Below are 23749 nucleotides of genomic sequence, written 5' to 3' on the forward strand. Positions count from 1 at the left end.
CCATCCCTATATTCAGAAGTTCAGCATAAGGACCATTAATTTGCATTTCTAACAAGTTCTCAGGAGATGGTGACACCACTGATTTGTAGTACTGATTTGTGTAGCACTGCTGTACAGCTTCACTTTTCTACCTTTGATAATTTCATTCATATTATTCTGATATTAAGAAAACACTATTTTAAGTCTAAAAGACAAACCTGGAGGTTACTAGGCTTGACAACACATAGAGGAAAACCTGATGCTATAATTCTTTCTATAGGACTCAGTCTTCATTATAGAAGGAAAAAAATGATAGAATTCAAATTTTACCTAAAAGTTAATGAGTTTTTTTTTTTTTAAAGATTTTATTTATTTATTCATGAGAGATGCAGAGAGAGAGAGAGAGGGGCAGAGACACAGGCAGAGGGAGAAGCAGGCTCCATGCAAGGAGCCTGATGTGGGACTCGATCCTGGGACTCCAGGGATCCTGAGCCACCCAGGGATCCACCACTAATCTGAGTTCTTATACTTAATTCAGGCATAGAAATTTACTCTTTAGTGAGTAATGTTAGTTAACATGGTTACACATTTTTTAGTTTTACTGAAATTAACTGGCAAATGCTGAAGATAACCTGACCTGTAACATGAAGGACTAAAATTTAGTGACTTCAAGAATTTTCACTCTTTTGAAATCCTATCATCTTATGAAATGAACATGTAAAAAAAAAAAAATACATAAGGAAAAACATACCTCCCAAATGTTACAAACAGATGGTAAGAAGGAAAGTTTGAAGAGCATGTGAAAACATTTAGATATAAACTGGCATTGCAACTTTTTAGAGATCTCCTACCTGGCCTCTAAATAGCGTCCAGTAATCAGCAGTAGACCTCTCAGTGCAATAAAAGTATCCCTTCCCCAACAGCGGAAAATACCAGAAGAAAAATGAGGTAAGCCTAACAGAAAACACAACAAAGTAATATGTTAATCTGAATAATACACATAAGGCTATGAACTCATTACCATAGGCCAGTTGTTCTAAGCTTGGGGAACAAGAATGAGGGAGTCTGCAAACCCTCTAAAATTCTGCAAAATGTGTGCCCAAACCTATGCCAATATTTGTGTGATGAGGTTCCATATTCTTCTTCTTTTTAAATTTAAAAATTTTTTTTTACTACATTCTTAAGGGAATCTATGACTTCAAAGAGATTAACTATCAGGGCTACAGGGACCCCTTGATGGCTGAGCAGGTGAGTGCCTGCCTTTGGCCCAGGGCATGATCCTGAAGTCCTAGGAGGAGTCTCACAATGGGCTCTCTGCATGGAGCCTGCTTCTCCCTCTGCCTATGTCTCTCTCTCTCTTGGTTTCTCATGAATAAATTCTTTAAAAAAAAACCAAAAAAACAATCAGGGCTAGAAAGGGATGCTTACCTAAATTGATTATAATGTGAGTCTTTATACACAGATAAACTTTCTTTTAATAAATTAAAGGTTGAAATCAGAGATCTAATATTTAACATATAAACACATTTTAAAAAAATTTTTTTAAATTTATTTATGATAGTCATCAGAGAGAGAGAGAGAGAGAGAGGCAGAGACACAGGCAGAGAGAGAAGCAGGCTCCATGCACCGGGAGCCCGACGTGGGATTCGATCCCGGGTCTCCAGGATCGCGCCCTGGGCCAAAGGCAGGCGCCAAACCGCTGCGCCACCCAGGGATTCCCATAAACACATTATATATATATATATATATATATAAATATATATATACATACTTTAGTAACACAAGTGGGAAAGTTTATAAACGTATAAAGTACATTCTCCAGATATGAAAGTAGACAAGGTCGAGAGAAAGCTGTGCCATATAATATTAATGATATATCTAAAAAGATTCTACCTGCAATTAGAGGCAACAAATTAATCTAGCTATGAGGGGCAACCCCGGTGGCGCAGCGGTTTGGTGCCGCCTGCAGCCCAGGGTGTGATCCTCGAGACCCGGGATCGAGTCCCACATCAGGCTCCTTGCATGGAGCCTGCTTCTCCCTCTGCCTGTGTCTCTGCCTCTCTCTCTCTCTATGGGTGTGTCTCTCATGAATAAATAAAATCTTTAAAAAAAATCTAGATATGAAATGATTATCTTAATGATAGATAACTGAACATGTTTATTAACCTATTAATCTAGAGTCAAATTTTCTTTTATCTTCTTTTATTTTTTTTAAAGATTTTGTTTATTTATTCATGAGAGACACAGAGAGAGAGAGGCAGAGACACAGCAGAGGGAGAAGCAGGCTCCATGCAGGGAGCCCGATGTGGGACTCGATCCTGGGTCTCCAGGATCACACCCTGAGCCTACGGTGGCACTAAACCGCTGAGCCACCCAGGCTGCCCTAGAGTCAAATTTTAATACCAAATTTCCCATTAATTCAAGACAACTTAAGAATGTCACAGTTTGTTGGCCAGTTTTTCCAAATAAAAATAAGGACTTCAGGTGCCAAATAACTTGAACATTCTAGGTAACTGTAACCTTTAGGCATGAGATAAAAATAGGGTGACTGATGGATAAAATCTAAAATTTTACTTCTAGACTGAGTTTGATTTCTTTTCTTTTCTTTTTTTTTTTTAAGATTTATTTATTTATTCATGAAAGACAGACTGAGAGAGAGAGGCAGAAACATAGGCAGAGGGAGAAGCAGATGAGCCTGATGTGGGACTCGATCCCGGATCCCTGGATCACAACCTGAGCTGAAGGCAGGAGCCCAATCGCTGAGCCACCCAGGCATCCCCTGAATTTGGTTTCTTATAAAACATGTCAAGAATACACTGTTATTCTCATTGGTACTAAAAACAATAATCAATAGGAAAGTAAAGGAAACTAAGCATTCTACTCAAAAAAAGAGCTATGCTAAAGCAAAAATACAAGACATATTTCAGGAAGGGAAAACTAAGGACTTCTATAAAATGTATACAGTATTCATTCATAACATAATCATTCATTCATAACATATCTGACATTATCGTTTGCTTGTTTTCCAGTTTGTTGAATGAATAACTGTCTCTCCCTAGTTCTCCCTAGTGGAAAATAAGATTCACAGTTACAGAAACCTTATTTGGCTTATTTACCAAACTGTAACTGTCACTGAAAATTGTAACTGGTATGTAATATATATAATGTATATAAAATTTTCCTAAATGAATGAAAAATAAAAAACTAATTATAAGAGGTAAATTGAGAGGCAAAATAATTTGGCTAGATAAAAGAAAATTTTGGCCATTTTTAAGTATACTTCAAAATTTAAGTTTCTGCTTATTGGGTCTTTACCTTATGGAGGGTAGACATTATTTTCTAAAAAGGCTCAGAACTAAACTTCTTTTCTACATCATCTCCAAAATAATGGTATAAAATTTCCTAAATACTCTGGGTATTATTTACACATGGTTGATTATTGACATATGGTTCATATGAGGTTGATGATTGTAACTTTGATGATGATGAGAACAGCAGTTAACATATATAGTATTCTATGCCACACAGACTTCCTGGTACTTTAACCCATTTAACACCTAGTATGAAATATGAATATAGATAGATTTAAGGGTGGTATTGAGCTCATATGTCCTAAAGTACAGGTAATTGGTCTTTGTTAAGATGTCAAAACTATAAAATCTCTAGCACTAATATGTAGCAATGTTTATGTTAACTTTTGACCTCTAAGAGTATAGGATTTATAGATCACTATCTTGTGATTTCTACCTTGTCATTTATTATACAAGTTTAAAATTATAATTTTTTTGTACCACTGTCACCAAAGGCTTTGGTATGCATTTTAAAATGAACCCCCAAAAACCTGTCTGCAAATCTGAGTACAGTCCTATATTTTGTTAATATGGAGTATATAGAACACTCCCCTGCAACACCGGAAGCAAATATCAAAACTTCTATTTATATTTATCAACACATCTTTTTAGTTTCTTTTTTATTTTTTTAATTTTTTTAAATTTTTATTTATTTATGATAGTCACAGAGAGAGAGAGAGAGGCAGAGACACAGGCAGAGGGAGAAGCAGTCTCCATGCACCAGGAGCCCGATGTGGGATTCGATCCCGGGTCACCAGGATCACGCCCTGGGCCAAAGGCAGGCACCAAACCGCTGCGCCACCCAGGGATCCCATCTTTTTAGTTTCTATTTTTGTTTTATACTATACCTGATTATAAATGTACTTGGTATTATCAGTGTATTTATTTTGGGAGTGCTTAACAACAGCAGTGAATAATCAAGAATGTTGAGATCACTATTTTGTGTAATAGGCTTCTAAGCAGTAGGTTTTAGAACCACTTTCTGCATATCAATTTTTTTTTCCTCAATGACCCAGTTCAGTTTCATGAGTATCTGCATGGATTCAGAGGGGAAATATAAGACCAGGAGGAGATGACATAGTTGAGTGAAAATCTAAAACATGATTATGTAATTAAAACATATGATCATCCTAAATGAAAAGTTAATTTCTTTTTCAGTTGTCAGTTCTTACTAAGTCTTTTTTCTTGGTCTGGGTAGATGCAAATTTAAGGGTAAAAAGAGGAAATCACTTATGTACTATTACTGTCATCCTGCAATTTGGTACTTTTCAGTTTATCTTGGAAAGTTCTAAATTCAGTGGCCTTAAATAAATATTAAGCACTTTCTATAAATAGCTTGAAATACATTAAAAAAGAAAATAAAAGTCTGTTCTTTAGCCTATTTTGCTTACTTAGATTTGTTGATTCAGGTTTTAATGCTACTTGCAGGAAAGGATGCCAAAAGAATACAGTTGAAAGCATTTGATTGCAATGAGACATACAATAAAAAATTATTTAACATTTGTTTTGTTTTGTAACTTGTAGAGGATCTTTCCATTATCTCTTGGTAATTTACAAGATTGAGTTAATTTCTTAAATTTGGAAAAAAGTGTAAGATTAAAGGTAGTAAAACAAATCTGATAAAAAATACGAAATGTCAAGAGTTCAAAAAAACAGAAACATGAAGAGGAAAAGGATTAATCAGCAACAATGAAAAACACATAAATAATGCCTGTTGCACAGTATTAATTAAATAGTAAGTACAAAAATTAGTTCTACAAGTGAATATCTATGAAATTTTACTAAGCAGTCTCATAAAAGTTTGGATAACATCATGAGTCTTTTTTTTTTTAAATAATGATTTCCCTGTAACTTTACCTTTTTGAATAATATAGACTAACACATTTTTCACCTGTATGTGATTTCTTACCTGCAGCTAGAGACACACAACATTGCTCCTTTTCTTTTGTGATCTCATTTAGCCTATATGGTACATCCATAAGTGAAGGTGAAAGAAGTGGCAGAGAAGGGCACTTTCCTACTCCACACATTTGCACTGATCCCAGTGAAAGGTGTTTCACAAAGGTAGAACCATTCTGAACAAAGCTGTAAAAAAGTGACTGAGTTTAAAATATTATTTGTAGAAATACAAAAATTTTATTTCTTTTTAAAAATGTTATTGTGTTAAGAACAACTTAACCTGAAATCTACTCTCTTAACAGATTTTTTAAGTGGACAACGCAATAGTATTTACAGGCACAATATTACACAGCAGATCTCTAGAACTTACTCATCTCGCATACACAATGTTTCACAATTTTTCAGCAGTGTCATTTTAATTTGTTTCTTTCAAATAGTCTATTAGATGTGTAACAACAGTAAATATTGGCTGAAGATTTTCAATTTGGTTAGATTTCAGAACTGCTTTCATTTTACCCAATATTATAGCTGGCTTCAAGTCCAAAGCCTGTTGTGCAACAAATGGAAGGGCTTAAGTTTTGTTCTTTCTGAAATCATGCCCAAATCAATTTGGTGGTTCTTCAGTGGCACATTCTGATCTGTAATTTCATTTTAGGGAAATGTACCAATAAAGGCAAATTCATTTCGCTGGGTGTTACTCTGTATGTTGGCAAATTGAACATCAATAAAAAATAAATTTATTATTAAAAAATATCAGAGTAACTTTTCTCTTAATTAACAAAAAATTAGAAAAAGAACTGTGTATGCATGTTCTAAAAATTTTATCTATTAACAAGTCAATGAATAAATAGAAACCAGTAAAATGAGACAATTAAATTTTCCCATGAACATGGTTTTTTAGCTTTACTGAAGAGATTTTAATACCCCTGTTTGTTTCTGTATGCTCCAGATTAAAGGATGCAAATACATTTACTATCCACTTAACAAATTTTTCAACTGTATGAATCTATGACAATTCTTTATGTTTTGGTCTTTCAAGAGTATATAAACTGACTGTATATGTTTTCTACACAAACATGCCTATTTACTCAAGGTTTGTTGTATATACCTTGACATCTGCTTCCATGCTATATCCAGAAGAGTGGTGTATGCACCAATTAATATAGCATCAAAATAACATGGGATAAGATAACGTGGGATTTGCTTCAGGTAGAAGAACATAGCCTGGAACCATTTACCAACCTGTTATAAAAATAATTTTAGAAGTTAATTTGGTGTCTTTACAGGCTAGGTGTATTTTTATTTATTTATTTATTTAGGCTAGGTGTATTTTAAGCGGTAAATCCAAACATGTAGCTCTACTACCTAGTAATCTATCAACCGGATTTCCATTTTTTAGAACTGGAAGATGATGAAGAAGGGAGGAAAATATTTCAGGCTAGAAAACTATGTCAATTTTATTTATACCATAGTAATATAGTTTTTATTGTTTCCTTGTTTTTTGAACTAGAATAGTTTTACTTACTTCTGCAATAGTTCCTGATCGAGAGATAAGCCGGTTACTGACATAGTCAATCATCCAATCTCCAGATCTCAAATTATCACAAAAGGGATGCCCCAAGTCATTCTTTGGCCTTATTTCTGCCAAGACGGACATTAACCCTGAAAATTCATAGAAATATCATGCAGTTATTGGCAGAGGCAATTTGTTCCCAATGACTGGGCTATTGCTGTCTCTAATGATTTGGAGTGAACACATATAGAGGTAGATAAAGGGCTGCAAAGACCACAGTGGGACTTCCCCTGGCTGGAGATAAGCGTGGTAACATTGACCCGAGATACAAAGACATACTGAAGGGGACTACTGTCACAGGGGCTATGCAGAGCTTTCCAAGATTCCTAACTTCTGGGACTCGACATGTTCTTCTGAATTTTAATATTATAATATCGAAAGGCAAGTAGCTGGCAGTTTCTCTGCCTTAAGGCATTAGGGGAAAAAGATAAGTCTGTATCTTCTTATGTTGAAAACTGGTGGAATCATTAATATTCAGGCAATCACAGGACTAGTTTCAGAGAGAGCAAGAGCATCTTTGGTGATAATAATAATAAAGCCTGCTTTGGACAGAATCTTTGGAGATGCCTGGGTGGCTCAGTGGTTGAGCATCTGCCTTTCGCTCAGAGCGTGATCCCGGAGTCCCGGGATCTAGTCCCACATGAGGCTCCTTGCAGGGAGCCTGCTTCTCCCTCTGCCTGTGTCTCTGCTTCTTTCTCTGTGTCTCTCATGAATAACTAAATAGAATCTTAAAAAAAAAAAAAAAAAAAAGGAAAGATTCTTCGAAATATAATAAAAGGAAGTTAGAACTAAACAAGCTATCAAGGTGAGGTATACGGGCATATCCTTAAGTAATGCTCAAAGAGAAACTTAGAATTCTGTGTATACAGATTGTTATTTCAATGACAGAATAATAGTACTTCTTTCATTATCCAATAATGTAATAATTTCCACCTTAAAAAATATTATATAAACAGCCTCACCAAATTAATTGACTAAATTTATTTATATATTTAGGATTTAATTTTACTGTGTATATAGCAGGTCTTGAGAAATTAAAAAATAAATATATAAATTTAAGATGTAGTTTTTTTCCCCTCAAGGGGCTTACAGCCTCCTTCAGGAAACAAAGCTTAAAACATTAAAAAACAAAACAAAAAAAGCAAAACAAAACTAGAAAGCAAGACAGTATAAAATAATGTTCCACTTTTGCTCTAACATTTTTGGGGAAGGCAAATATTGCTCAGTAAATATAAGTTTCACTTGTTGAATAATGGTGACACGATGGAGCAGCATTTTAGAAAAAGAGATCTGATCAAAGGGGTGGAATGTTTTGTGGAAGAGGTTACAAAAAGTTGGAAAATTGGTTACTTGGTTTTGGAGACAGGATTTAGTCTTTAAATAGGGTGTTAACTATGAAAATAAAAAGATATGGTATACCACAGAGAACACAGAAAAAAGTCCAGTCACAATTACTGACTGAATACTGCAGATAAAAGGTACAGATCCAAAAAACAGATTCCTGGATTCCAACATGACTGAATACATACTACTATAAGCAAGGAAGAAGAGAAGGGGAATTTTGTTTAGGGGACAGAAAGTCAACGAAGTTGGTAAATCTGACTTAATTGGATGTTGCTATTAACAGCCTGCAAGAAATACCCAGTGGAGATCTTCAACTGTCAGAGAAAAAAGGGATTGATATAAAGTAAAAAGTAAATCAGGAGAGTTAGTAAAGAACTAGACTTAGCTTTAAGAAAGACAAAGACCAGAAAAGAAGTTCACAAAAGTGTGGTCTTTCCAGTCAAGTACCAGACAGAGTTCAACGTTCAGAGTGAAAATGGAGTAAATAGCAGTCTATGACAGGTAACATATACATTTCTGTATTTCTCACAGCACAAAACACTTTGTGTTGAAAGTGAGACTGTTTTAGAAAAAAACTGTCGTAAGTACAGAAGCCTAAAGGAAATTTATTGAGAGCATCTTATGTGCTTGGTTTTGTAGAAAGTACAAAAGCTAAAAACCAAGAATGTATAAAGGGCAAAAATTCTTCTTTTTTAAGGTACAATCTACCTGCTATGAACTAAATACTAGCTATGAACTAAGCATTGTCTACGTGCTTTATGTGAATTAAGTCATTTAAACCTTGTGGTAGGTACTATTATTATTTCCATTTTATAGAGGAGAAAACTGAGCCATGTAGAGTTTACTCCAACTCAAGGAGTCTGGTTCTACAGCCCATTCTTTTTTTTTTTTTTTTTTAAGATTTTATTTATTTATTCATGAGAGACACAGAGAGAAAGAGGCAGAGGGAGAAGCAGGCTCCATGCAGGAAGCCTGATGCAAGACTCTGAGATCATTCCCTAAGCCAAAGCCAGACGCTCAACCCCTGAACCAGGGTGTCCCTCTATAACCCATCCTTTTTTTTTTTTTTTAAGATTTTATTTATTTATTCATGAGAGACACAGAGAGAGGCAGAGACACAGGCAGAGGGAGAAGCAGACTCTATGCAAGGAGCCCGATGTGGGACTCAATTCCTTGACTCCAGGATCACGCCCTGGGCCGAAGACAGGCACCAAACCGCTGAGCCACCGGGATCCCCACTACAACCCATTCCTAAACACAATAATAAATATTCACAAAGCACACTGTACTAATTTAAAGTAAGACAATATATTCCAAGAGCCAAATAAGAGGTACAGTAAATTAATGCAATGGGTATCCAGGGGACAAAAATATTACTGTGAAAAGTAATAGTCAAGGAATTCTTTGTGGAAAACGTAAGCATCAAACTCATACTTAAAGATGGGTTAGATGGACAAAGAAAATAAGGAGTTGCAAAGGAGGCATGAAATGTGGAATACTATATAAACTGGGAACACATGTGTGATAAATCAAATTTCCTAGATAAAAATCCAAGAAAACATCTCCAACTATATGGGTTAAACAGTTAATTAAATAATTAGGTCCTATATCCTGTCTTATAACTACTCTAACTACATAGTATTTTGCTGTAAGTTTCTCTTTGTAGGATAAAGCAACTATGCAAGGCAACAAAGCTTCCAGATAGATGAGAAAGGAAGATGAATGTATTTGGGGCCCAAATAAATGTTCTCATTTAGTCTTCAAAAAAGCCTATGACTTAGCAATATTATTCACATTCTATAGCAGCAGAAATTGGGGCACAGGGAAGTGAAGTTACTTGCTGGAGGTCAATGACTGAGTAGGTGGCAGAGCCACAATTTGAATTCAAGCAGTTGAATTCTGAGCCCATACATTAATTTTATAAAGAAGACATCATATGATCCTTAAAAAACAAAAACAAAAAAACCTCAAAGCTTAACTATCCTTGTATTTGTTTACCTTGGAGACCTGCATATTTAAGAGATGACCAGTTTGGTATGTCATAACAGCCTCCACCATCTTCTTGTTCTTCTGCTTCACATCGGTAAAGTACCTGATTCAGCTCAGCCAAAGTTAATTTTGAGGCAATACTAAGAAGTGGAAAATAAAGAGAAATGGTTAAATACAGTAAAAGTTCACCTGCTGTCAATAAAAATAAAGAAGAAAAATCTGAACCATAACCATAAAATATTTTAGCAATATATGTTTTTGGAACTCAGCATTATGATATACATTATAAACAACATACATTATAAATAATAATTAATGGATAAAACATGCTAAGGATTCAGTTAGAAGTGATGTTTAGTTCAAGCCAAGAAAATGATCAATTGCCAAATTTTATTACTTAGAAGTATGCTGTAAATATCTTTTGGTTGCTACAACCTTTTTCTCACAAATTTGCTTTTTAAATCTTTCTAGATGGGCTTGGGTTTTTTCCTCCTTTATATTCTCCTAAGTGGGACATCAGTGACTTTTTATGCCAATTATCTTAAAATCAAAATACTTGTCAAGGACCAGCAAAGAGATAATCAAAAGTCACAGTTAACCACCTCAGAAGTCATTTGGTATTTCTCTCCTTTCCCTTCTCTCGCCTCTTAAGGTTGCACTGCCCATTAGCTGGGTTATTCAAGAAACCAGATCTTCTTAGATAAGGATGCTTCTTGATAATAGTCAGAAGCAAGTGTCTATCATGGCTTTGGTTTCTCTTTGCCCAGGTAGCAGTGAGACTGTCTAACTGACCACACTTGAATACAACCCAAACTCTATTTTTTTGTAATTTTAGCTATTCAGGTCATTTCATTCTATAAAACTGAGAGAATTATAGTTGGCTGTGCTTTGTTCCTTGTTTCTGACAGACTCTGTCCTCACAGCCAGGACTGACTCTTCCTTCATTTGCAGTTTGTGAATCAAGTTTAATCAAATTAATCAGCAGCCTCAGTATCAACTCCATCCTAGGCAAATATTTTTTGACATGTAGCCAGTGAACTTGCATACAAATTACCTGGAGCTTATTAAAATGCAGATTTCTTGGCTTTGCTCAAGGATAATCTGAGTAGGTCTGAAGATCAATAACCATCATTTTTTTAATGCATTTTATTTTATGTGTTTTATAAGCATTCTACAGAAACATAAAATTGCTTCATCAGAGAGTTTTTAAAAATGCAACTACTTTCCTAATAGTTTGAATAAAGAGTTAATATCCTAAATGATGAAAGCTCTTATAAAAAGTTGAGCACAATAGAAAAATGGCTTAGTACATAAAATGATATTTCACTGAATAAATACACAGCCAATGAACAAAAAAAATTTAGCTTGGGGTACCTGACTGGCTCAGAGGGAAGAGTATGTGACTCTTGACCTCAGAGTCATGAGTTCAGACCCCACAATGGGTGTGGAGCCTACTTCAAAAAAAAAAAAAAATTTAAAAAACGGTGTGGTAGTGAATATGGTATATGCAACTTAACCTCAGTTCAAAAAACTGTGTGCATGTGTGTACAGATATATATGTGTATGTTTGCTTGAATCTATAGCTACATATAGAGACTGCATGACTGTGAGAGTGCGCACATGCAAGCACATACACCAATGATAAAGTAATAGGACAAAATGTTAACAAAAGATGATGCTGACATTACTCTTGGTCCTCAGACCACTGTCTGAGTAGGAAGGATATTGAGGACCCTTAAAACTGCTTAAACCAGGCTTGTGAAAACTTATCAATTATTAAATGGCAAATCTCCATAAACAAAGGCATACTTACAAAGCAAAAGGAATTTTTAATATAGGATCTGAGTTTTCAACAGCAAGGCTTCCAGATTTAAAGTGAGGACTAAACTGTGTCAGATGATTTCGAAGAATTCCAACAGCGACTTGTGCATGTGGATCAAGACTAACTCTGAAAATAGTAATTAAAAAGTGGTTATTTTTTAGGAATGATTTATTCAAAATTAACAGAATATGTATTCTATTTTACAAATAAAGTCAACGGTTTGAACTCCAACATACCTGAATATAATGACACTTCCTGGAGACAAGTTTTCAAATTCTATTTCTTGAATATATTCATTGGGTCCTTTTGTGGCAACTCCAGCTTGCTTAACAATTTTACTTTCACTAAGCTTGAAAAAAATTGTATAAAACAATTCAATCAATAATTCTAATGTCCTCAAGATGTTAAACACAGTAGTAAGATAAGAGTTCCAAATACCTGAATATGTTCTCTAATTTCTACTGTGATATTTGGCATTCCATTGATCGAATTCTTATCCTTCTGATAAGGTTTTGTATTTCTCTCAATAGTTCTAGCTTCAAGAACTACTTCTTCAATTTTGCCTATGAATATATAAAAATGTCAAAGAAATTTCATATTAAACCATCTTAAATTAGGAATTGCTACTTAAACTTAAATATTAAACTATTTTTCATTTGGTTTATATATGTGTATATGTATGTACATGCGCATACACAGATATACACTTAGATCCTCTACAAATATACATGTATATACATATATAAAAACACATGAATATACATATATATTTCCTAGGTATAAAAGAAATACATGTTTGTTATACAAATTAGGAAACAGAGAATGAATTAAGATGAAAATAAAAGGCACGTGGGTGGCTCAGTCGGGTGTGTCTGCCTTTAGCTCAGGTCATGATCCCAGAGTCCTGGGACAGAGTTCCAGAGTTCCCTACTCAGTGGGGAGTCTGCTTCTCCCTCTTCCCCTTCCCCCTGCTAGTGCTTTCTCTCTCTCCCTTATGTTCTCTATCTCAAATAAATAAATAAAATCTTTTTTTGAAAAAAATGAAAATGAAGCTATTTCACAACTCAAAAAAATGTTAATATTTGAGAATATTTCTGTCCAGGTATTTTTCCATGTAATAAAAATGTAAGTTGCCCCAAATTAATTTTCTTCCTTTTATTCCTTTCTTTTAAAAAAAAATACTTTATTTATTAATGAGAGACACAGAGAGAGAGGCAGAGACATAAGGCAGAGGGAGAGGGAGAAGCAGGCTCCCTGCAGGGAGCCTGATGTGGGACTCGATCTTGGGACTCCAGGATCACGCCCTGGGCTGAAGGCAGGCACTCAACTGCTGAGCCACCCAGGTGTCCCCTTTTCTTCCTTTCTTTAAAGTAAACTCTACATCCAACATGGAGCTTGAACTCATGACCCCAAGATCAAGAGTTGCACACTCTACCAACTGAGCCAGCCTGGTGCCCCAAGTTATGTAAAATTTCGAATTCTTTTTCTCAACTACAACCACACTTGCACTGTGTTATTATATACGATGTATAAGAACAATTTAATATAACATAGTATGATTTAATAAAACAATATAATATTATCACAATAACATTTTTAGGTTGCATTACCAGGGATGCACATTTGAGGCACTTCCTTGCTGTAAAATGAAGTCTTAGGATTCCTGAAAGCAGTTCTAGACACAGACACAACAGACTGATGGATACTGGGTGAATGTCTTGTTACTGCCACAATGTCTTCATCAACTTGATCCACATACACCTGAGAAACAGAAAAAGAAAACATACTAGCACTCAAACTGGGATGACTTACTCTGAAATTGAATGTTAAGAAACTTACAAAAATTTAGTTTCTTGCCTGAATGAAACCCTGGGCCCCAAGCTCCTGATGAAGTTTATTGATAGCACATCTGGCTGCAATAATTCCACTTTGGAAATTAACTTCACCTGTATTTGATGGAGATGCTCCAGGATTCCACTTAGTATAAAACCGTTCTTCAGAAACCACTGAAATCTGAACAAAGTTAAAACTCAGCCATGTATACATTTTAATTATAATGAGAACTTTTGGTAAAAATGCTCAAAGTTGTTGGCCATGTGGACTTAAAAAAAAAACAACACATAAACATACCTGATGAGGCACTAATTCATCATAGCCTTTAGTACTTCCACTAGCACAACATGCCATAGAAACAATCGTGGTACTTGGGAGAGCATCATATTCTGACCTATGCTGAAAAACAATAAAAAAAAAAACCCCAAGGTTTATTTTCTTTCAAATGCAAAGTGCCATCCTATAGCACAATGAAGTAAAAGAACAGTTATATAGTTATATACTAAGAGACATTAATTTGCTTTAAAACTAACAAAACATTCAAAAACTATGTACCCAATCACTTATAAATATAAGACATGATTTTGTTTTTTGTTTTTTTTAAAGGTTTTATTTATTTATTCATGAGAGACAGAGAGAGAGGTGCAGAGACACAGGCAGAGGGAGAAGCAGGCCCCATGTAGAGAGCCCGATGTGGGATTCGATCCCAGGTCTCCAGGATCAGGCCTTGGGCTGAAGGTGGCGCTAAACCGCTGAGCCACCGGGGCTGCCCTAAGACATGATTTTGAAGTATATGCATAATATTGCCATAAATATCAGAGAACTGAACATCAAAACATTTATTTATATTTTCCTTTTTCAAGTTATTTAAATTCCAGTTAGTTAACAGAATGTAATATTAGTTTCATGTGTTTCTACACTTGAGTGATTCCACACCTACTATATATACCCAGCGCTCACAAGTGCCCTCCTTAATACCCATCACCCATTTAACCCATCCCCTGACCACCTCCCCTCCAGCAACCCTGTTTGTTCTCTACAGCTGAGTCTGCTTTATGATTTGCCTCTCTCTTTCATGGGGGGCCATGTTCATCTGTTCCTCTTCTTAAATTCCACATATGAGTTTAGCAAAATAAGTATATAAAAGAAACAGATTTGATGCTTACCACAATAGGACACTCATTATCGTGGGTAATATCCATAAACAGAGCATGTGCAATAGCTGGCATTAGTGGCCTCAAACAGGGCTGAACAAAGGATCCAACAGGTTCTCCTCCATATCTGTAAACTAATCTGCCCTCTTCATGGCTATTATATGCACTCATTGCCTCTGCAAAGCATTATAGAATATTTTAATGGTCTTCATTATTATTGTTCAAGAAGAGGGTAGTCTCTTATCATGAGTAACTTTCCAAAAAAAGACTGCATAAATATTATCAAAAATAAATCTGCTTTAAACATTTAAACACGTCTATTAGTTTAACTGACAAAAAAGTCTTCTCTATAATTAGAGAAATGGCTCCTGGAGGTAAAAGGAAACATGCTTTTTAGTAGGATGTTGGTTATATAAAATCTACAGGAAAAAAATCTAAGATCATCTCATTTATCAAAGTAGGAGATTAAAACAGATTTGTGTATTTTCAAAAACAAGTGATTTTGTTCATGAGTCATCAATTCATCCTACTGGCCTTTCAATTTAAAATGAGATATTTTACCCCAAAGTGGAAATTTTTCTTGATAAAAAGAGACTGAGTTATAGGAAATTTTGTGCGAAGTATTTAAAGAACACTAACTATTTTGAAAATTATTAAACATTGTATATAATGCTACTAAATGCTTTTTAATTGGCTTAAACAAAAACTAAAGTTTTAGATGAGAAATACACTTCAACAAGCCTACCTCTTATTAGGGAACTAATGCCAAGTCTAGTAACAAAGATGTTGTCCAGGTCTTCGCTTCCTGTGAACAGTTCAGCTACTACATACAAATTGGGTTGCAATTTCCTAGCAGCATCCAACATGTACTGCAAAAAGCACAGTCACAAATGTAACACAAAGAGAAAAGAAAGTTCGGGGGAAGGAAAGGAGACAAGACTGGGCACAGATTTGAACATGTCATGGAACAAGACAAAATTGAAATCCCAGAAGAATTTCCAAAGAAATTTAATTGTGCGTATGTAAGAAATACACAGAAACAGAAATTATAAAGAAAATAAAATAGTTAAAAAGGATTAGAATTTGCAAAGATATAGAGACACAAAGGGGGAAAAAAGGAAGAAGAAAAATATCAGTGTCACATTAAAAAATGTAAACCATAAGACTGATTCTGCTAAGCTTTCACCCTGTTTTACGTGTTTTTTCAATATCTCTAAACTATTAACTTGCAGGCAGTTGACGAAGCCATTATTGCTAAATTCCCTACTGGTGAGTTATCTAGCTATTGCAAAGATTAAGTCTGACTATACTTTATAAAGCCAACTTTTCCTAAAAAATGGTAATAAACTCTTATTAACCAGAAATCAAATTGGTTCCAATTTTTTGACATGTTTGCATAAAATTTAATAAAAAATAATTTGAATTCTATCAGCTATCAAGTAGGGTGCTAGAAGATTTTGTAACTCAAAATTATGTAAATTGAGTTTTAATTTTTTGTTTTGCCAAAATGTTACAATAATCTTATAATTATATATATATTTTGCTGTTGCTAAAAGCATAATAAGGAAAAACCTTTGCTAGTTTTTGGAGCTAAAAAATGTTCTATTAACTTAACTAATGTTCACTGAATTCTTCCAAAGCAAATCAATTTTTCACCATATGATTTGAAACATACTCATTATAATGCTGCCTTAAAAAAAGAGAAATAAGTGTTTTCCAGATAAGCATACATTCCCAAAGAGCACTAAGTTATCACTAGGAAGCTACCAAAGATCTTATTAGCAGGATGAAAATTGTGTTTACAAAGCTGTGTTAGGTAGAAGATAATGCTATAAATATTGGCATTGTTTCAATTTCTGTAAAAAGCCCAAAGAGGGATAAACAACCTTTGTTTACACTTACATTTTATAAATAAGAAATAAAATGGGGCTAATCAATGGGGCTAAAATGAGGTTTAATATACTGTAATGTTAGTGCTTACATAATAACATGTAACAAGTGACTTCACAGTGTTTATTAATATATTAAAAGAAACCTAAGAATAACAATAAGATAGATATTTGCATATTATTAAAACATTAATATCAATCCTTTAAAATTAACAATAAAATATTAGTAATATTTTAACAATATACATGGCGATTTGGTTATGTATGTGTTATCAGAGACATATGATCTACTTCCCTAAACTGAAATAAAAATATTAACTTGTTAAACATTTTATAGCCCAGTATTCCCTAACACCTGCATCAAAAGATTTTATTATTAGTGTGAAATTATGCTGAAGTGCTAAGTACTACCACCAAATCAATGCTGGTATCCAACGAGCAAAAGGAAACGTGTACTTGTATATTTTATTTAAGGAAGCAAAGAATGAATACTACGTTTCTTTGCCTAATGTAGATGAATTGTATTTCTGTACCTCAGCTACATGAAGAGGCGTTGAGTGGCAGTTATCAAGACGTACTCCCTGGAAATAGGTTGCAGTTATTTCAGTGTATTTTTTCATGTGTGCCCAGAGATAAGGACAGTCCTCTGGTTTATTCCCATAGCGTAATTTAACACTGTCTCCCCAGCAAATAAGCTCTCTCCTTAGGTAAACTTCTGAACCTGTAAAAAAAAAAAAAAAAAAAAAAGGAGCTTGCTTTCAATGGTTCAAGAAATAACATGAAAACATTTACTTCAAGGAAATGTTTTAAAATCACATGGACTATTTTTTATGGTGAAAAAAATAATTAGATTCATAGCCGACTGGACTCAGTTTAGATGATCCCGATTTTGTTGGCAACATCCAAAGTATCATATCAGGAGTCAAACATATGCTTTCTCCTCTCCATCAGGCCTGATCAAGGTGTTGACCTTGACCACATCAATATTGTAAAGCTTCTTCACAACCTGTTTGAGCTGGTGCTTATTGGCCTTGACATTCACAATGAACATGAGTGTGTTGTTGTCTTCTACTTTCTTCATGGCTGATTTGGTAGTCAGGGGAAACCTTATGATGGCATAGTGATCAAGCTCGTTTCTCCTGGGGGTGCTCTTTTGAGGGTATTTGGGCTGCTTTGGAGACATATGGTCTTGGGTCCTCAGAATGTGGGTGACATGTGGATCTTGTGTGTGTGTGTGTGTGTATGTGACTGTGAACGCCTTTCAGCGCTGCTTTTTTAGCTTTCAAAGCCTTTGCTTTGAAAAAAAAAAAAAAAAAAGCCTTTGCTTTGGCTTCGGCTTTGGGAGGGGCAGGGACTTCCTTCTTCGCACCATCTTTGTGAAAGGGATCCACATCCACTATTTCTACCATAAATCATGTATTGTTTAAAATTTTGTCTAAAATGGCATGGGTTTCTAAATTTATAAAGTTTAAACAATACTAATTCATATATTTTTTGCTAAAATTGTACCTATAGTCTCTTCTAAAAATGTGTACTTAATGTAAAAAAAAAAATCAAGTTGCTTCTTGTAAAGGAAAACAGTAACAGTGATATAAGCCCTTTGAAGACAGAGTTTTACCAAAAACATTTAAAGCTGAATTTCCACCTTGTTACTCATTTTTGGCAACAGGTTACATTAAATCCACAGCATACAGTAGAATGCCTTTTCTCATTTAGAATAACTAGAAAGGAGAAGGCAGAGCTACACTTAAACCCAAAGTGACATTCCTTTTTAAAAAAGGGAGATTTTTGTAGTAAATTTATTAATTTTTTTTAAAAAGGTTTTATTTATTTATTCATGAGAGACACACACAGAGAGAGAGGCAGAGACACAGGCAGAGGGAGAAGCAGGCTCCCTGTGGGGAGCCCGATGCAGAACTCAATCGTGGGACCCCAGTATCACGCCCTGGGGTGAAGCCAGGTGCTAAACTGCTGAGCCACCCAGGGATCCCCCTTGAATTAAATTTAAAGTCATTCAAACAGACTTCTAAAATGTTGAAAAACATATTGATGGGTCCCCAGCAAAATTCTTCCTGGCAAAGAAATAGCTGTAGAAAAATAAAATGCTAGGAGTGAGAGGGGAACCGAAAATTAGTTTCCAGTGTAACTGCTATTCAGTACCTTAATAACCCCCTGGCTATGAATGAAAATATCTCTTATGGCAATATAGTTGTAATAGTAGTGGTTTCAAATATATTTTTAAAAAAACAATAGATTAAAATTTTAACCATATAAAATCTTATGCAAAACCATAATATAAAATAGATAAAAGCCATTCTGGTTGAGTATAGAAGGATAAGGAGAGGAAAGGGTGGGGGAGAAAAAGATGAATGCCATTCTTTTTGTCAATCCCTTTTCTTCTCTCTCAAACTGTATGTACCTCTGGCACTTCTGTGTTGAAATAGTTTAAGAACTATTAGCCTAGTGGGAAAAAAGTCAATGAAACAGTATATTTTGAGCTTGCTGTAAACTTTTCTTTCCCTATCCACAGAGAAGCTAACAAAAATGATGTACCTGGTTCAGCAAAGTTTCGAAGGGGATCATCTCCCATTACCCATCCATTATGGGCCATCAGAAAACAAGCTTTATTTGGGTTATGAATCATAGACTCTTCTGTGGAGACGGTCATTTCTTCAAATGGGAACGTAAAATATCTATGGAGATACAATTAAATATTAAATCTAGACAGACTCTTTGGAGAGAATTTAAATTAGTCTCTTAAAATTAAACTTCCTCCCTAACAAATAGAGTAAGATTAGTTTTACATTATTTATAGGAAATAAACTTAGTTAAAGGTCAAAAATTTTCAGGAGACTTTTTGAGGTAAATCTACTAAGATTTGAGAAATGGAAAGTTAGCATTATCTGGTTAACATTTTAAGTAATAACTTAAAAAAAATCTCATAAAATTACTAAGAAAATCATTGAAGTATTGATATTACTTTGCAAAAGCTTTTGGCTACCCTTTAGTTGCCTAATCTGTGCTGCACATTACCTACAAGATAAGGAGCTGAATTTTCCATTTTTAACTTCCAATGAAAAGAAAACAAAAATGGAATACCTGGTAACTAATGGATGTTTTCTAGTGACAGGTCCTAATTTAGGACCGTGGCCAGCCATTCGTTCATAAAACACATTTCCCAAAAGGCAATTAACTGCCTAGAACACATTAAATTATGTTACGTCAGTAAAAACAATAAACAGTATAAAGACTCAAAGAAAAACAGCAGTTCAAAAGTAGGTGAAACCTGTTCCTGATGATAATTCACGAGTTGATGCTTCTCTGAATTTAATTCCTCAATTCTCTTACGGAACCAATTACAGCATTCATCGATTGCAGCTGGGCCCTTGCTAAAGCAGAGAGAGCAATACCACTGAAAGTCTAATGGATTTAAAAGTACATTTAAAAATTTTCTAACATGGGTCATAGGAATTGTATTTATTTATCTATTTATTTATTTATTTGAAACTTTAAACATACTTATCAGGATCTTAATAATGGCTGAAGAAGTTTTCCAATTGTGAACAATTTTATATACACATATAGGAACATGGACCACCACACAGAAAAAAGAGGAAAACATCATGCATTTGAACCAGTGGAATTATGGTGAATTACTTTACTGAATTTTCTATTCAGGACTTTAATACTAGCCATAAAGGTCCGTAAGTAATATTATCCTTTACTTCATAGGAAAAATACAAAACATACTCATGTGGTATGAAAGTTGCTAGTGCAATGTTCATATCTACAGTGCAGCCAAGTCTTCTGTATTCAGGATCCTGAATAATCTTAAGGTGTTCCTTTGGATCAGGCTTGGTTGTTATTTTCCTATTTTCTGAAAGAAAGAAAAGATGGTATCTTAAATGCAAAATCCACAAGAAGATTTTATTTATTTTTTATTTATTTATTTTTTAAAGATTTTATTTATTTATTCATGAGAGACAGAGAGAGAGGAAGAGACACAGGCAGAGGGAGAAACAGGCTCCATGCAGGGAGCCCGATGCGGGACTCGATCCCGGGACTCCAGGGTCATGCCCTGGGCCGAAGGCAGGCACCAAACCGCTGAGCCACTAGGGATCCCCTACACAAGAAGATTTTAACTGTTACTGATATCCAAATTTTTAGCTTATAATTTTTTCACAGAAAACAAAACAAATGTTTATTTCATAAGCATCCTTCCCTACCACCCCCCCATCTTCCTGCACACCATCTAACACACACACATGTACACACATAAAGAAGGAGGGGAAAGAGAGAGAAGGGAGGGAGGGAGAAGAACATTACAGGATAAAAACACAGGGATTCCTATCAGTTGAACCCTTGCCCCACTTTTCTGCCTTAGTCAACATTCTCTTATTTTATACATAAGGATATTGGTGGTAGAAGTTTTCTTTCTAGGTGTTACCAAATATACTAATATCAGGAGTTTTATTTCTTCAAAGACTGCTTTCTATTCAAAAGTCTGATTAACAGCTTGACTTTTTTTGCATTCTCTGAAAGAAGTACACAGGCTTGATTTTATACTTTTTTCCTTTTTACCAATAAGCATATTCCTTAACAATAATAAAAAATGAAAAAGTAAATAAATGTTTTATGGAAAGGATTTTCATCCCTTTCCTGGAACTTGTTCCTTTTTTTTTTTTTTTAAAGATTTTATTTATTTATCTATGAGAGACTGGTCAGAGAGAGGCAGAGACAGGCAGAGGGAAAAGCAGGACCCCTGCAGGGAGCCTGATTCAGGATTTGATCCCAGGACTCTGGGATCACAACCTGAGCCAAAGGCACATGCTCAACCACTTAGCCACCCAGGTGCCCCTGGAACTTGTTCCTAAAAAAATTAGGTGTTGTTCAGGATTGCCTCTACTGGGCTTGATTTTACTTATTTTTTATTTATTATTCTTTTAATATTTCTTTTATTTTTTTATTTTTTAAAAGATTTTATTTATTCATGAGAGACACAGAGAGAGAGAGGCAGAGACACAGGCAGAGGGGTAAGCAGGCTCCATGCAGGGAGCCCAATTTGGGACTCGATCATGGGACCCCAGGATCACGCCCTGGGCTGAAGGCAGGTTCTAAACCGCTGAGCCACCCATGGATCCCCTAATATTTGTCTTTTAAATTTAAAATCAATTAATTAACATATTGAATATTATTAGTTTCAGAGGTAGAATTTAGTGATTCATCCATCAGTTGCATATAACAGCAGTGCTCATTACATCAAGTGCCTCCTTAAATGGGCTTGATTTTATATTAACTAATTAGTATCTGGCTTATTCTAAAGAGACCTTGAAGTGACTTATAAAAGCACAAACAAAATAAAATGTAAATAGATTCTTAAAATTTAGTTTCTGAGGTTCATTTGGAAGAGTAAATATATTAAACCTGCCAATGGGGCACCTGAATTGTTCATCGGATTAAGCACCTACCTTTAGCTTAGGTCATGTCATGATCCCAGTGTCCTGGGACTGAGCCCTGCATCAGGCTTCCTGCTCCACAGGAAGTCTGCTTCTCCCTCTCCCTAGGCCCCTCCCTCCACTTGTGCTCTCTCGCTCTCTCTCAAACAAATGAATAAAATCTTAAAAAGAAAAGAAAAGAAAACTGCCAGAGAGTGTTTGAAAAAAAGGCTAACACGATCAGTATAAATGATAAAATAGTCTTCAGTACTGATAGAATGAATAAAAGATCACTGGAATAGTACAGAAAAGAAATCAACATATATTTAGTATATGACTACACTATGAAGTATTTATGGTGTACAACAAATCAGTATAAAAGGATGGATTATCAACTCAATACCATTTTTTGAATAAAAATACACACAAAAAATTCCAGGTGTGTTGAATATTTATTTACTTTTAAATATTTACTTATTTTAAAATATTTATTTATTTATTTCAAAGAGAGAGAGTGTGTGTGCGTGCAGTGAGGAGGGGCAGGGGGAGAGGGTGAGAGGGAATCCCAAGCAGACTCCCTGCTGAGCCTGGAGCCCAATATGAGGCTTGATCCCATGACAGTGAGATCATCACCTGAGCTGAAATCGAGTCAGAAGCTTAACTGACAGCTACCCAGGTGTCCATTGGGCATTTAAATGTAAAAAATAAATACGATTAGAAGAAAACAGCATTTTTTTTTTTTTTTTAAAGAAAACAGAATGTGCGGAATGCCTGGGTGGCTCAGTGGTTAAGCGTCTGCCTTTGGCTCATGGTGTGATCCTGGAGTTCCCGGATCGAGTCCCACATCGGGCTCCCTGCATGGAGCCTGCTTCTCCCTCTGCCTATGTCCTATGTCTCTGCCTCTCTCTGTATCTCTCATGAATAAATAAATAAAATCTTAAAAAAAAAAAAAAAAAAAAGAATGTTGATGGAAGGTTTTTTTTCCAAGCATGATGTGAAATTAGAAGCCATAAAAGATGGACAAATTTGACTGCACTGAAAAAAAAATACCATAATCAAGAGTTAAAAGATCAACAGCATACCAGGAGGACATATTTAAGTCAGTATAATAAGGAAACACAAATATTAATAAGTCAATGTGAAAAAGTCAAACAGGCCACTAGAAAAATAGGGAAAGGACATTAACAGACAATTAATGGAAGATCTATAAATAGTGAAATAACATGTGAAAAGGTGCTTCACTAATGAATAAAGAACTACAAATTAAAATAAGGAGGGAGGGATCCCTGAGTAGCTCAGTGGTTTAGCTCCTGCCTTCGCCCAGGGCGTGATCCTAGAGTCCAAGGATCAAGTCCCACGTTGGGCTCCCTGCATGGAGCCTGCTTCTTCTCCCTCTGCCTGTGTCTCTGCCTCTCTCTCTCTCAATCTGTATCTCTCATGAATAAATAAATAAAATCTTAAGGAGGGAAAAAACCCAGTTTT

The 23749-nt window shown here is 35.0% G+C and overlaps 1 protein-coding gene across 5 annotated transcripts in view; it reads right to left on the reverse strand.

The window, feature by feature from the left end:
• AGL (amylo-alpha-1, 6-glucosidase, 4-alpha-glucanotransferase) overlaps positions 1–23749 on the reverse strand; it is a 72896-nt gene that overhangs the window by 24882 nt on the left and 24265 nt on the right. For all 5 annotated transcript variants that reach the window (XM_025417530.3, XM_025417528.3, XM_025417529.3 and 2 more), the window contains exons 8-25: positions 20583–20709; positions 20119–20221; positions 19932–20029; positions 19386–19525; positions 17366–17553; positions 15689–15812; positions 14956–15119; positions 14087–14188; positions 13814–13969; positions 13567–13717; positions 12395–12519; positions 12193–12305; positions 11948–12082; positions 10144–10274; positions 6754–6890; positions 6337–6470; positions 5239–5414; positions 831–933 (exon numbers count right to left, since the gene is read on the reverse strand). In XM_025417530.3, coding sequence (XP_025273315.1) covers positions 831–933; positions 5239–5414; positions 6337–6470; positions 6754–6890; positions 10144–10274; positions 11948–12082; positions 12193–12305; positions 12395–12519; positions 13567–13717; positions 13814–13969; positions 14087–14188; positions 14956–15119; positions 15689–15812; positions 17366–17553; positions 19386–19525; positions 19932–20029; positions 20119–20221; positions 20583–20709 — 2407 coding nt within the window. The remainder of the gene's footprint in view (positions 1–830; positions 934–5238; positions 5415–6336; positions 6471–6753; positions 6891–10143; positions 10275–11947; positions 12083–12192; positions 12306–12394; positions 12520–13566; positions 13718–13813; positions 13970–14086; positions 14189–14955; positions 15120–15688; positions 15813–17365; positions 17554–19385; positions 19526–19931; positions 20030–20118; positions 20222–20582; positions 20710–23749) is intronic.

This window comes from Canis lupus, chromosome 6 (assembly GCF_003254725.2).
Source record: "Canis lupus dingo isolate Sandy chromosome 6, ASM325472v2, whole genome shotgun sequence".
Lineage (NCBI taxonomy): Eukaryota > Metazoa > Chordata > Mammalia > Carnivora > Canidae > Canis > Canis lupus.